We start from the raw sequence: 13,946 nt of genomic DNA on the forward strand, positions 1-13,946 counted from the left end.
CCAGATTTGGCTGCACGTGAGGTTGTTCCCGGTTTCTTCATGACGGACACGATTGCAGAGCGGTACGTACCCGTCAAAAGCTTCACAGCAAGCCTTGCAGAAATAACTCGTCTCCAGGCCTTTGGTTTTTAAAGGTGCCAGCACTGAACACACCTTGCATAGATGCTGACGCCGCTTGCCGTGGTAAAGCTGCTCATTGTTTTCCAGCACGTGCTCGCGTGTAGGCATTGGGACGGTCGCTAAATTCTCGGCGTTTCATGTTTGGGCTCGAAAACTGGGCTGCCGTGAACTCCAAAGCAGCTCCCATCTGAAAGCCGGCGCATGTACTCAGCATGAGTGGGTACAGGTTGTCTTTTCTTTTTGCCATCACTAACTTGTGGATTATAAACCCATTGACTATCGCCATGTCCACGAAGGCAAAAAAGAGCTGCTTGTAGTATTTTCTGAAGACGACACACTGCTGAAGGGAGTAGCTCTGGAGACGTAGCTGGTCATGCCAGTCTACTCCGCCCATTCCCGAGTGGTAGTCGACCACTAGCTGCGGACACGGTACTTGCGTCACCGCGCCTGTGCGCTTGTCCTTCCTCCCTACGTTAGTCACGGTAGTAGCACACCCGGTGGCAATCAAGTTTACTGGCTTGCTGTCCATCCAGAAAACGGCTAGTAGCTTCGGATGTATCGTCGAGTGAGCAATTCGGTAAGTTCCGCGCGGCATCCAAGCTGGTCGTTTCTTTTGTGTAAAGCGGAGATTCTTGGGTGCTCCCAAGCGGTCGCTGCGATGTGTCCCTACAAAGTAGTAGCCCTTGTCCAACAGGGTCAGTGCCAATGCACACGAACTGTAGAAGTTGTCGGTACCAATGAGTCGCTTGCCAGGCCGCCCGTCCAATGCCTTAGCGATGTTGCGAATGACAGCCTTTTGCGCCACTCCCTTTGCTTTCTTTCTGTCCGTCTCGGCCCCCAAGTACACTTCAGCTCTGTAGCATACAGAATAACATACACAACCTCATTGTCAAGTGAGTTTCTTCTGTATAATACGACATACATCAGTTCTGATGAATACAGAGTAGTCGCTCTACCTTGATCAATAGCCCGTTTCAGCGCAACACGTCATATAGCACTTCGTGCCATACTTATGCGGTTTGTCCTTGTTGTAAACTCGGATAGGATTGAACTGACTTCTATTGGGGATCGTGCCTTCGTCGAAACTCACTTTAGCGCCCATCCGATATCCCCGGCGGAACGTCGTCTCGATGGTTTGCAAGATCGGCCGCACTTTCCACGCCTTATCACCTGACGCTGGAACTGTTGTACCGCTGGCAAAGTGGAGGAACCGAGTGATCATCTTGAAGCGGTCGCGTTTCATGTACCGCCCAAACGTCCCACGAGGCACCGCACCGTCGTCGCGTGTTGACCAGTGCTTACTCAAATTATCGGTATGTCCACACAGTGTCCTTGCCACGAGAAGGCCAACGACATGAATTATTTCATGAACTTGCACGGGTTTCACTCTCTGCAGCTTTGCCTTGATCTCTTCTAGTGACTGCACTTGTTTTTGCGGGTCTTTATCGTGAGCTGCAAGCTGACGAAGTCGAGTTTTTTCGGCGATACTTGGAATTCAATGCAGGCGATACGCATTGGTTTCGTCGGTGATGCGCACCCACAGAGCTTTTGGCAGGAAGTAGAAAAACATACCAAGAGGCGAGGCAGCAAAAGCAGCAGCTGACTTGGTAGGCCCAAATGTGCCATTGTAGAGATCGTCAGCACTGTCCAATTGTAGCTCACCTGTATTCAGTGCCATCCAGAATAAGTTAGCTCCAATACAACAATTCTGTAGCATACAGATTTATTACCGCTGTGGTTCTCATCATACAACTTCCAACCGGACAGTCCGAGCTGGCGCAAGGCATCGTCATCTTGTCGAAATAGCTCGCTCTCATCTTCGAATTCGGTGTCTGACTCGATTTCACTCTCGTACTCAACACAAACTGCTGATGGTGGGGCAACTGCGTCATCTTCGTCGTCACTTTCTCCGTCGTCTGGAAATGGCTCCGAAGATACGTTGATATCGTCCGTCGCTAAGGGACCGAACAATACCTCCGTACGCATGGCGTCGATAAAACCTTCGGTGTCAAAGGCATCCACACCAATGTGACGACCACTCTCGCTTGAATTGACACTGGTGTCCAGCTCTGGATCCTCCTGAATACACGCATTGTCGCTACCTTGTTCTGCATACTCCAGATTAGATCCTTCACCTGATGAATGGGTGGCTTCCTCATCAGGAAAACGTGCCGCTGGACTTGAAACCGCTTCAGTAGTATCTGCAGCCGCCATCGTCAAAGGTGAGGCTCGTTGGGTAGCGTCGGCTTGATTTGCCAGAGTTCCAGCGGGGGCTTCGCTTGCAGCAGCAGCTTGAGTCGTCGGGGTTTCAATGAGCACTCGAGCGGACGCAGCAGCAAGTTTTTTCGGTGGGGGAAGCGGTAATTTCAGCTCAAGCATTCCCTCAGTCCGAGCAAACATCATAAGCTCGTTTTCTCCTACGCCAAATCAAGTTATTTAGTCTATGAAGGACTTTAGATAGCAATTGAGCGCTAACTTACCAACAAAGTGGTCAACGCGGCGCTGTGCTGCAACTAAGCTGCGAGCGATGCCAGGCTTCACATAGGTAAAGTCCACACTTAACCCCTTCGGTTTTCTCGACTTCCATCCCTGCTTGGAAAGCTCGCGCCATAGCTGCTTGAATGTTTTTTCGTACGGGCCGTTCATTATGGGGAGAACGGATTGTGCGGGACGAGAGTAATGTGTGGTGGTCTGTGAATCAAAACGGCTCATTACAGAATTTTCAAACCTCCATGAATTTCATATTGTCTTTTCTATGATGCCAGTGAAATCCCCGTCTATCTTCGCTGCGAAGATCTTCAATGATAAAGTCGCATACAAAAAGATAGTATGCGGTGAATTAGGCTGATGGTAAGCTCGTTTGATATAAGATCCTGTCCTACAGCTTATTCTGTATGATACAGAATGTCGTCTTAGAAGGGTTAATACATGTACTGACCTCCGCTCTAAAAAAGATAACCATTTCAAATTATATTACAGCCTACCCAACAAAATACCCCCTCGATGCCGATCACTTTTTGAATTTCGAATCTCCCGCGCTTTCCCGACCAGACTGGCTCCCGCTCCCAGCTTTCATTTTAAAAGCTAGCACCTGGGGGAGATCACAGACAGTGAGCGCCAGGCCGTCTGGGAGTCCTTACTGCTTCGCAGCGTGGGAGGAGTGCTCAAACATGGAGAGATCGTTCGGGTTGCAGCGTACTTCCGTGTGGGCCGCCAAGTTGTCGAACAAATTTGGAGGCGTGGAATCAATTCGATGGGAGGTCGAGTAGCAGCCGTGGTCAAGTCAAGGAAGAGCGCATGTGGTAGGAAGAAGGTCATTCGAGCTGAGCTGTGCGAGAGAATCGCTGCAGTTCCTGTCAATGAGCGCGAAACCCAGCGTCTGCTTCAGCGCGCGTCCAACATGAGCTGCTACCTGGTTCAGCAGCTGATCAAGGAAGGCTACATACGGCGTGCGCTCAGACAGACCCGTCCACTACTTACACCCACGCACAAGTTGGTGCGCCTCCGGTTTTGTCTGGACCACGTTCGACCTAACGGAAGGGGGGATTACGTGTTTGATCCAATGTTTGACGTCGTGCATATTGACGAGAAGTGGTTCTACATTAAGAAGATTGGGCAGAGTATTTACTTACTGAATGGGAAAGATGAAGTACCGCTCGAGGATCCTCCTGTTCAGTTCGTGCAGAGCAAACGCTATATCATGAAGGTGATGTTTTTGTGTGCTGTTGCGCGACCCCGAGGAAACGGGGATGGCAGTCTCTGGCCTGTTGTAGAGCGCTACATCACTCAAAGGGCAAGTGTGAATCGCCCTGCTGGCGTGGAAGATCTGCGACCTGTCTCAATAACAAGGGATATTTCACGTCAGATGCTGGTGAACGACGTAATTCCTGCTATCAAAGCAAAGTGGCCGCAAGAGCAGAAGGGTGTTGCCATTCGCATCCAACAAGACAACGCTCGGCCCCACGTCCAAGAGGATGATGACTACGTTAACGCGGCAGGGTCCTCGGATGGCTGGAACATCGCGCTGCGGAACCAGCCTGCACAAAGTCCTGATTTCAACTGCCTAGACTTGGGCTTTTTTGCCAGCATTCAATCGCTGCAGTCGCAGACAATACCACGAACACCCCAAGGCCTCATCAGGGAAGTGGAGAAAGCTTTTGGAAAAACTACAGCGGACACGCTTACCAAAACGTTCTTGACTCTGCAACACGTCATGGAGCAGGTTATGAACTGCAAAGGTGATAATCATTACCGTCTCGGACACTTGCACAAGGACAAGCAAGTACGAGCTGGCACTCTCCCTACGTCACTGCCTTGTGACGCTATCTCACTCGCCAATGCTAACGCGTACATGCTGCTTCTTGCAGCGAGCAGCCCCCCCCCCCACCGCCTACCGCTGAAGTTCCAGAAGCCCCAATGAGCGCCCCTTCAGAATGTGGCGATGTAGTTGCCGTCTTAGATCCGTTTTTGTATCTGTAGTTGCTCGGCGGAGCATGAACGCCTGTGCCTTGCTTAGTTTCTCACTGTCAGCTCTCGGTCATAAAGCTAGCTAGCCAGCCTCTCAGAAATTAATAAACGCTCAAATGAACGAGGCGGAGCGCTGCGCAAAAAAAAAACAAATGGTTATCTTTTTCCGAGCGGAGGTAGTAATAAGCTGCCCGTTTCAATGCTTGCGCAAAAAAATGCCATATGTTGTGCCAGCAATATTCTTGTGGTATACCGGTACCGGTAATAAAAATCTCTTTTGCCAACCCGTCGACACGTGCACAGGCAGTCTCTAATCTGCGGCAACGTTGCGATCGCTTTTTCATACGTCGAAGTATCTTTCTATCATTATCGGAAATGTCCAAGAGTCTTAACGTGGGGCTTTTCGGCTGTGGCACCGTGGGTGCAGGTGTGTTTGACCTGCTGCACAGCCCCGTGCGTCGTCAGAAGTTCATGGCCATGGGCGTGAACGCGCTGGTGTCCAAGATCTGCGTGCAGAACCTGAGCAAGGATCGCGGACTTAAGCACTTCTCGGCGTCGGAGACCACGTTCACCAGCAAATACAGCGACATCCTTGAGGACAAGAACATCAACTGCATTGTGGAGCTCATGGGCGGCGTGGATGACGCCAAGGACGTGGTCTTCGGCGCCATTAAGGCCGGCAAGCACGTCATCACGGCCAACAAGGCGCTCGTGGCCAACTTCATGCCCGAGATCGTGCAGCTGCTGCAGGACCACCCGGAAGTTCGCTTCGGGTATGAGGCCGCAGTGGCTGGTGGCATCCCCATCATCCACACGCTGCAGAACGCCTACAACTCCGACACCATCACGGAGATCGCCGGCATTATGAACGGCACCACCAACTACATGTTGTCCAAGATGGAGGCCGAGGGCGTCGCTTACGACGCTGTGCTGAAGGAGGCACAAGATCTGGGCTATGCTGAGGCCAACCCCAGCGCCGACGTGGACGGATTCGATGTTCAGTCGAAGATTGCCATCTTGGCGAAGCTCGGCTTCGGTGGAATTGTCAAGCCTTCGGACATCCCGACGGTGGGCATCTCTCGTGTCTCTGCGGCCGACTTTGAATACGCCAAGATGATGGACAGCACGATTAAGTTGCTCGGTGTGGCCAAGCAACTCACGCCAGCGGATGAGGGGACCGGCAAGCCTCAGGAGGTGACGGTGTATGTGTCGCCTGTTGTGGTCAAGCGTAGCAACGTCATCGCCAGCATCGGCGGCGCTACGAACCTCGTGAACGTGCGTTCGGACAACTTGGTCAGCAGCGCGTACGTCGGTCCGGGCGCTGGACGCTTCCCCACGGCCAACTCAGTGATGAACGACATCATCCAGTTGGCTCACGGCGACGCCCCACTGGACCCGTTCAAGGCCTCGGTGCCTCTCACACTGCAGCCAGACTATGAGGCTCACTTCTACGTGCGTCTCACTATCACCGACGGTCTGGGCGTCATCCGCCACGTCGGTCAACTCGCTGAGGAGAGCGGCGTTTCCATCTACTCGATCCTGCAGGCGCCGATCGTCGACCGTGCGAACGTGCAGTTCGTTGTCACCACGGAGACGTCGCTACTGTCCAAGGTGCGCTCGATGTGCCAGAAACTCGCTGCTTTGCCCTTTGTGCAGGAGGAGCCTCTGTACCTGCCGATCATGAAGTAAAAACGCTGGCGAGAGTGTGGCCGTAACCAGTGGACACTTAATTGCCGATTCATCAATACATGTGTGCCAATGGGTGGGCTTATTCAACGCGTTAGCTCTTCACAGAATAAAATGATGTTGCACACTTATACAGTAGACAGCCTGCTGCTTCAACTGGCGTCGTAGCGCACATTGTCCGGTCCGGCAAAGGAGAACGCTGGCCTTCCCCTCCAGATCATCGTGTCGGAGTGCTCGCGGTCGGTGTTTCGGTAACGGGCACAGATGGAAGACAAGGAGTTGATGTAGTGGTTCCGTTCGGCCGGGTTCCCGACGTCCTCGGGTTTACCGCCACCTTCAGCAGACCATTCGTCGTCGGGGATAACGGACTGGTAACTGGTCGAATAGCCTCGTCCGTACGAGTCGGTGCTAAAGCGTTCCATGCTGCAATTGACGCTCGTTGTAGTAGTCTCCATCATGGAAACACCACTCCGCTCGACCCACTTGGCGAGTTCTTCGTCTTGGTCGAATCCGCCGCAATTTCCGTGCAATGCAGCTCGAATGACCGTATTCCACTGCTCGTAGACTGCAGCGTTGGGTGCTCGGAACCACACGCGCTTCGACCGCCAGCCGTACTCGATGCCGATCATAAGCTTGCGTGACTCTTTTGCCTTTGTCGCCAACATGCGCACAGGGTGCATCCGTCGATCGAGAGAGATCGCAAGTGCAGAGCTGCCAAGGCATCCCTGACGACGACGCCTGACACACACCACCGCTGAGTATTGCTTGAATTGTTCCGACGATAACTCACTCGAGCAGATCAGTTGTACGTGCACCTGGCGCCTGAAAGGCCGCAAGTAAATACATGTAGTAGTATTAACCTTAAGTGTGGTATAACTTCAAGTATTTTGAAAATGACCATTTGTCTTCCATGCAAAACCTTACCAAAACACTTCACAAACTCGCATCTTCATTGCACTAGCCAACGTCACAAACGACGGAGCATCGAGACAAAAGTCGTCCATGTAGAGACTCGCTTCGTTGTTCGGTATGGTGGTCACAGTGGCGCGAGCTCGTGGATTGATCGGCTGGAGCGGGCCGCCACCGCTGATCTTTCCATCCCGAACTTTGGATCCCCGAGGTTGCCTGTCTCGGTGGGTCGACTGTGACGATGGGGAGAGCATTCTTGGCACCTTGATCTCTAATTTGACAATGAGAGAAGGAAATGGAAATCCAATCACAAGCAAGGTTCGATCACTCCACGGCGCTACTAAAAGTAAATGCAACATCACGCATGCGTCGGGTCAAGGCGCCACCACACATCGCACGCAGCCTTGAAACGTCCTCACTCCGAGTCAAATTAGCGTTTTGGAGCAATTCTTGTCCTCACTGTTCTCGGTGTCCTCTTCCATTGCATAAAAATTTAGAGGAGATCGACGTGGCGAATCGTCAGTGAAATGCGCGTGCCCACTTCGATGTTGTCGACGCTGTGTAAGTAGCGCGTGTAGGCTTCTCCCGTGAACAGCAAGAGACTACGACGTTCCAACTGGAAATCAAAGTTCTGCACAATCTCATTGGTAGGCGCCGCCTCTGAAACGCTCTGATTGTCGACTGATGCCAAAGCACGATGCGGCTCAAACGTCACTCGGCACTCAGCGCCAGTGCTGATAATGGACACCAGAGGGAAATACGCAGGCCCGTCCTCATGTGGTAGAATGCAGTCCCCCACACCATATTCTGTGCATCAGCAAGTATGCAACTGGTTGGTCTTAACGACATGTTTGGGACTGTGGGGGCAGCTTACGTACCGTTGATGAGTGCGTGGTTGGGCTTCTTTTCTTCACTGAAGATGCCAGTATCCAGTAGTGTCTGGCTGATCTGTTGTAGCCATTCAGGGAGGGGATTAGGCTCGAATGGGACCTTGACTTCCCCTCCCCACATTTGCAGACGACGGTGTTTTAGCTTGACCCAGAGATCGTTGTCATGCGGAACAGCGTACACTCGCTCTACAATGGCCGCCTCCTCGTCCTGCGTGATCCAGTTGGGTATGTAATACACTCCGGAAATCGGTCCTTTGCGGAACTCCTCGATATTAATTTTTGATCTGGACAAGGAGCAAGAGATTTACTGTTAACAATGAAACATGCACAGTTTTGAGGTAGGTGTAACTCCACCAAATAAGTTGGAGCCGCCACCAAAATAAATGGAGAATGCACACGAATGGTGGACAGCTATCACTCACAAAATAAAAGTGGAGTGTCCACACATTTAGGAAGCAGTAACACTTAGCACAAAGCTAATAAACACTCCATGTCAGTGCTTTTGTTCGAATCGTTAGCATAGGTGAAGTGATTCGAGCACTAAGTTGTAGCGATCATGTTGTAGTTGCAGCAACAACAAGTCGCTGTCAACGACGCCTCACTTTCCCTTGTAGCGTGCCATGGCACTACATTTCGGCTGGAATCCGAGCAGAGACCACACTCTACGAGGTTGTGGCTGGGACGGTGGAGTCCACGTGCCCCTTTGCCATTAAGTTAGCTTTCCAGTGTCACTCTCCAACTTGAGCCCAAGAGCTCCAGCACCACACTCCGTCCAGAGCAGCGGCACCCAAGACCGACCACCAACGCAGCTCCAAGAAAAGCACAAGTACGTTCATTGATGTTATAAAATGAACGTTTCTAGCATGTTGATTCTGCGTTCATCTACCATGTTTGCTGGTGCAGTGCAATGAGCTCGACATGAAGAAGTGCGTGATTGGGTCGCGCTCGTAGTCAAAGTACTGGCACTTTGGGAGTCGTCGCCATCATCTCCGTCTGGATCGTACTTGCCAACTACTTCGTTGTCGAGGGTGCCAAGGCCATAAACGTGCACAGTATGCACGCATCGGCCATCCACGCCCACGGCCTGGATCCTGCAGCTCATTGGTCACGGCGTCTTCGATCGTCGCAAACCGGCACTCTTCGACAGCCTGGACCAGGCTCTGATCACCGCTCCGATGTTCGTGTAGTTCGAGATTTTGTTCCCACTCGGTTACCGTCCGGAACTCTACACGCGCGTGATGAAGCAGGTCTGGATCAAAGCAAGACCTTCCAGGCTACAAAGACGCTGTAGTTGAGGCCACAAGACAGTGACTTTTGTGGCCTCATCAAAAAGAAAAATAAATTGTTTTCGATATATCTATGCGAATTTTGTTGTTAGGAGGCTACGACGATCTCTGCCATCTCTATGAGACTTTTGGCAATACCCTCCGCCCCACTGACGAGACAGTTGAGAAGTAAGAACTCCTCCATCGACACCTTCTCGTAGCAACGTTCTTCCAGCAGTCATTCCACGTACGCAGTCTTCATCTGCGCCGCGATGTCGCTACCGAAGAATTCCTCCACATTTAGAACGTCGTGCTCGCGACACATGGCAGGAGCCGATGACGCAGCCGCCGAGACTCTCTTGTTCTTCTCAACGGACGAAGCTTGGGACGAGTTGTGTTAGCTCTCACGTGACGGCATCGCGGCTCGCGAATTGTTGACATTCGCTTCCTGCACACCCAAAGGTGGAAGTTTGGACTGAATCTTGTCGCCAGAGTCCACGTCAACGACCTTCGACTCGTCGTTCTCGCTCGCATCTCCCGCATCGTCCTCGTTCGCATTGATAGCTGCCAGCCCATGCTCCGGTCTGGCTACCAGAGCCGAGGCCTTGGGTCTACATGGCGTGTACACCTCCACCTCGATCTTGAGGCCGTTCTCCAGCGCCTCGACGAACTCTTCGAACGACACCAAGCCGCTGTTATCTTTGTTCACCACACGCATGAATTCCTCGACGTATTTGTGGATCTCGCCTTGCTTGGCCGCGCCAGACTGGGCGAAGATGGTCTCCAGCATGTCTGCCACTTCGTCCGCGTCGATCTCGCCGCTACAGTCCTTGTCTGCCAAGCGGAAGGCCTATTTCATCTGCATGAAGATTGCGGTCTGGTCCGGCTCCGAGTACAGCTAATGCATCGCGAAAGAGCATCTCTCCAACGTCTTGAACGAATCGGTCACTACAGTCTGGAATTGGCTCTACCACTTTGCACTTGTGCTCGTTGCTGTCAAGTGAAGCTTCAGTGTCTCAAATGTCGACACTGTTAAGCTGAACTCGGTCGTGTTCGACGCGGAAATTGAACCACCGCACCACCTTAAATAGTAGCGTGTTGTTGTTCAGTAGTCGACGTAAACACTCGAGACCTTTTTCACATTTCAGAGTCGAAAACGCAGGTCTCCACATGAGCGGTTCGGCTTGAGCCTCCGCCACTGAGGACGCTTGTTGCGCATGTTTAACGGGATCTTGGCCTGCTTCATCTAAAAGATCGTCGTTCTCACTCTCCATTTTGTTTGTCTCCACGTAATTTTACATGAGCGACAGTGCGACGAGCGTGTATATCTATCTATTTCTGTATCTTCAACACTTCAATACTTTGGCACTGATTGTGCTATTGTGGTGGTCGTATATTTTAAGGTGGTGGTGGTGACCCGTTTTCTGTGTGTGTGGTCCCGTCCACATTTTGGGTGGATCTACACTTTTTTATAATAGCAGTACATATAATTTAAAGTGGTAATAACCCGGACTCCACAGTTTTCTAGTGGCTCGCCGAGTACTTCTCACCTACACTCAGAGTTGCTTGTTGCCATTGCGATACACGCTCTTCAATTTCCTGTGACTTGCCGGTGTCTTTTGACGCAGATTTTGTGTCGGTGTTTGGCTTGGATTGGGCTGCCTCTCGTACACGGCGGCGTTCCTCGCGCATCAGTTCACGGAAGTCCATACTGAAATGTTTAATTTGGTGATTGGGTAAAAATTGTGCTCTTCTTTGGGAAAATGTAGCCATAACGTTTTTTTCTGACACACCACGATATATTTATCGTTCCGACTTGTGGAGTTCATGCACAACTGAGACGACTGTGCCATGTTCTCGCTCGACGTTGTGCGGTGGCGAAAGAATCAATCGGAGCAGGAAGCTGCGAGGTTGAAACAAGCTGAAAAGAATGGAGCATCACCGTCACAAGCTGTTCAGGCACGGCAGATCAAACGTATTTACGGGAAATCGATGTGAGTTGTTAAACAATGAAAGGTGGTTAATGCTTCTAGGACTGAACGTCCAGTGATTGTGTCAGAAAGGAGATGCACAAGTCGTATTTGGACCGCGTTGGCGACTGGATGAGGGAGGCCCCCGATCAGGATTGGGGCAAAGACTACGCTAAAGAGGATTATTCCAAGGCCTACCTGTGCGTCTACAGTAGTAGACAATGTCTACCTCGCGTTAACGGGACACTTGCAATCTGCTAACGGCAACTCATTTGTCGGATAGACCTCGTGTAAGAGCAAAGGAACTGGAGCACGTAGGAGCCGTCAAGAACGGGTACGTCAAATCGGCAACACAATATTTGTAGTTTATCATAAGATTTTTTATTTTAATATTGTTGACTAGCTCGTACTCACCTCGAGCTATCTACAAAGGGGGCGGGAAGCTTATACGCCGTGCTAAATCTCCACACCATGAAATTGAAATGCCACGTGAAAAGTATGCCGAACGGATCGTCAACTTCGAAAAGACTCGCGAGAAGCACAAAGAAATCCAACCACCAATGGCGTTCCTGAAGAACAAGCCATTGTCATGTGCCAAGTACTTTGTGGAAGATATAATCTGTGTTGACAACAACGCACGAAGCGAACACGAGAGCGAGCAATCTGATGCCTCGCGAGACTCGAAGCGAAGAACAACATGCGCGGCAGACTGCCCGCCATCTCCCGAGAGAGTCAACCAAGCGGACGAAGATGACAGCAGTGAAGATGAAGAAGGCTCAGCACGCAGAAGACAGAAAAGTGCCGTGTATGATCGTCTCTACTGGAACGCTCATGGTTCAAGAGCAACAGTGCTCGGTGGCACAGCAACTCCGGAGCCTCCAACGACAGCCGAGTACGTGGCTCACCCAAGATGGCGTCAACACAGTCCTGAGAAATGGGTCGGTGGCAGACCATTCACCAGCACCATCTTGTCAAGCAAGGCACATGCAGCGTCTCGCTCCAGTATCTCGGGGGCGCCTCACCCCAGGGCTGTGCTAGTTGACGATCCGTTTACTCCTGCCGGAACTACCAGCGCACCTACCACCCCTGAAGTTCGCGCCTTGGTAAGGGACCTCGGTAGTAGATATTTTCTTTACAGCGCTTCACCCAGTAACTTAGACTTGCTGTGGTTTTGTCTACTACGCAGGAGCACGCTCGTCGTGTCAAAATGGCATTGGAAACCACCTTCAAGCCTGTCCAACACCACAGCAAAAAATACTTCAACTCCATGTGGACAGAACGCAAAATCTACGTCTCCATCAACAACAACACCGACACTCGATCCCCCTCTGTATCATCACCGCATTTGCCTTCTCCCACACGTAAGACGAATGTCGGGCGTGAACTTCTCCAACAGATCCGTCAGCAGCACCAGCAACCTCCGTCCGTATCCAAATAGCAACTCGAACCAATCAAAAACTAACGTCTCCAAAAGACTGCGTCGCGGGAATGATAGTATTTTGGCTCTTGGCTCCTGCTTACAGCTACCAGCTTAATGAACTACAGTCTCAAGGGTTCAGCCCATAAGGAGGGAGATAGAGCTATCTAGTTGAAGGACAGCAGCTCCACCTCGAAGACGAGCGTGGCCTTGGGCGGGATCACAGGCGGGTAGCCGCGCTCGCCGTAGGCGTATTCGTGGGGGAGCGTGAGCTTGGCGACCTGACCCTTGCTCATCTTGGCGACGCCCTCATCCCAGCCGCGGATCACCTGGCCGGCGCCGAGCTGGAACTGGAAAGGACGGCCGCGGTCGCGGCTTGAGTCGAACTTGGAGCCGTCGGTTAGCGTGCCCACGTAGTGGACGGACACGGTCTGACCCGGCTTGGGGAAGTTGGTGCCGTCGCTATGGAATCGAAAACATTAGATACCGTATAATTGGATTGAGCTTGAGCAGCATTGGGGATGGAAATGCTCGTACCCGGCCTTGATGGTGTCAATCTGGAAACCCATCGTGGATATGATAGGTCTCTGGTGTCTGTTGTGCAAAGTGAGAGTGGGGGAAGCTCAACTTCGTCTCCGTGATTGGCACCAAGCAGGTTTACTTCGTCAATTGACTTTAGTTCGCAGAAATCGTGCTGGATATAATCAGTCACTTTGTGGCCCTGTACCATACCGTCCATCCAACGTTGAGCCTCTTGTACGATGGAATTACCCGTCCCCGTCACTACAGAGGCGAAAAATCCGTCGTACACTTCTTCGACAGCTTCCTCGTCATCAACAAGTATTCCATGCTTACTCAACTCCAACTTGATCTGCTCCAACATGACAGCTGCCAGTGCTTTCAGGCTTTCTCCGTCTCGTAAAACTAGGAGATCATACAAAGCATTATACCGGTCGCGGACTGTTTCGTCTGGGAGCTTTGCGACTTCGACATCAGCTCCGAATTTGATTAGTTCGTTTCGAATGGCTGGTAGTTCTGTGTGCCGTTCAATTGAAATCGCTTTTTCGATCAAAAACGTCGAGCGCAAAGCGTTCACGACATCTGCATTAGCGGTTTGTAGATCGTAGATAGTATTTATCGGCTGAATGAAGCCAGCACTGCACTCGCTCGCGCCTCGATCTCTGCCATTCACTTGAGACTGAGAGTTGTTTCTGCTGTCGGG

At 51.5% G+C, this 13,946-nt stretch overlaps 5 protein-coding genes across 5 annotated transcripts; 2 read left to right on the plus strand and 3 right to left on the minus strand.

The window, feature by feature from the left end:
* Positions 1-4,845: 4,845 nt before the first annotated feature.
* On the plus strand, positions 4,846-6,363 carry PITG_02182 (homoserine dehydrogenase, putative; the record flags this gene model as incomplete). The annotated part of the gene is made up of 1 exon (XM_002907096.1): positions 4,846-6,363. One exon carries the CDS (start codon positions 4,963-4,965, stop codon positions 6,274-6,276), a length of 1,314 nt encoding a protein of 437 aa, XP_002907142.1.
* A 62-nt stretch (positions 6,364-6,425) lies between these two features.
* On the minus strand, positions 6,426-7,436 carry PITG_02183 (uncharacterized protein; the record flags this gene model as incomplete). Its single annotated transcript, XM_002907097.1, has 4 exons — positions 6,426-6,506; positions 6,639-7,095; positions 7,198-7,359; positions 7,423-7,436. The coding sequence occupies 4 exons, from the start codon at positions 7,434-7,436 to the stop codon at positions 6,426-6,428; spliced, it is 714 nt and encodes a 237-aa protein (XP_002907143.1).
* A 239-nt stretch (positions 7,437-7,675) lies between these two features.
* On the minus strand, positions 7,676-8,193 carry PITG_02184 (uncharacterized protein; the record flags this gene model as incomplete). The annotated part of the gene is made up of 3 exons (XM_002907098.1): positions 7,676-7,822; positions 7,865-7,989; positions 8,061-8,193. 3 exons carry the CDS (start codon positions 8,191-8,193, stop codon positions 7,676-7,678), a joined length of 405 nt encoding a protein of 134 aa, XP_002907144.1.
* Positions 8,194-11,188: 2,995 nt separating this feature from the next.
* On the plus strand, positions 11,189-12,460 carry PITG_02185 (uncharacterized protein; the record flags this gene model as incomplete). Its single annotated transcript, XM_002907099.1, has 5 exons — positions 11,189-11,331; positions 11,397-11,507; positions 11,591-11,641; positions 11,711-12,410; positions 12,446-12,460. The coding sequence occupies 5 exons, from the start codon at positions 11,189-11,191 to the stop codon at positions 12,458-12,460; spliced, it is 1,020 nt and encodes a 339-aa protein (XP_002907145.1).
* Positions 12,461-12,783: 323 nt separating this feature from the next.
* PITG_02186 (FKBP-type peptidyl-prolyl cis-trans isomerase, putative) lies at positions 12,784-13,323 on the minus strand (the record flags this gene model as incomplete). The annotated part of the gene is made up of 2 exons (XM_002907100.1): positions 12,784-13,186; positions 13,262-13,323. 2 exons carry the CDS (start codon positions 13,291-13,293, stop codon positions 12,892-12,894), a joined length of 327 nt encoding a protein of 108 aa, XP_002907146.1.
* Positions 13,324-13,946: the final 623 nt, after the last annotated feature.

Source organism: Phytophthora infestans, genomic scaffold (genome assembly GCF_000142945.1).
Source record: "Phytophthora infestans T30-4 supercont1.3 genomic scaffold, whole genome shotgun sequence".
NCBI lineage: Eukaryota > Oomycota > Peronosporomycetes > Peronosporales > Peronosporaceae > Phytophthora > Phytophthora infestans.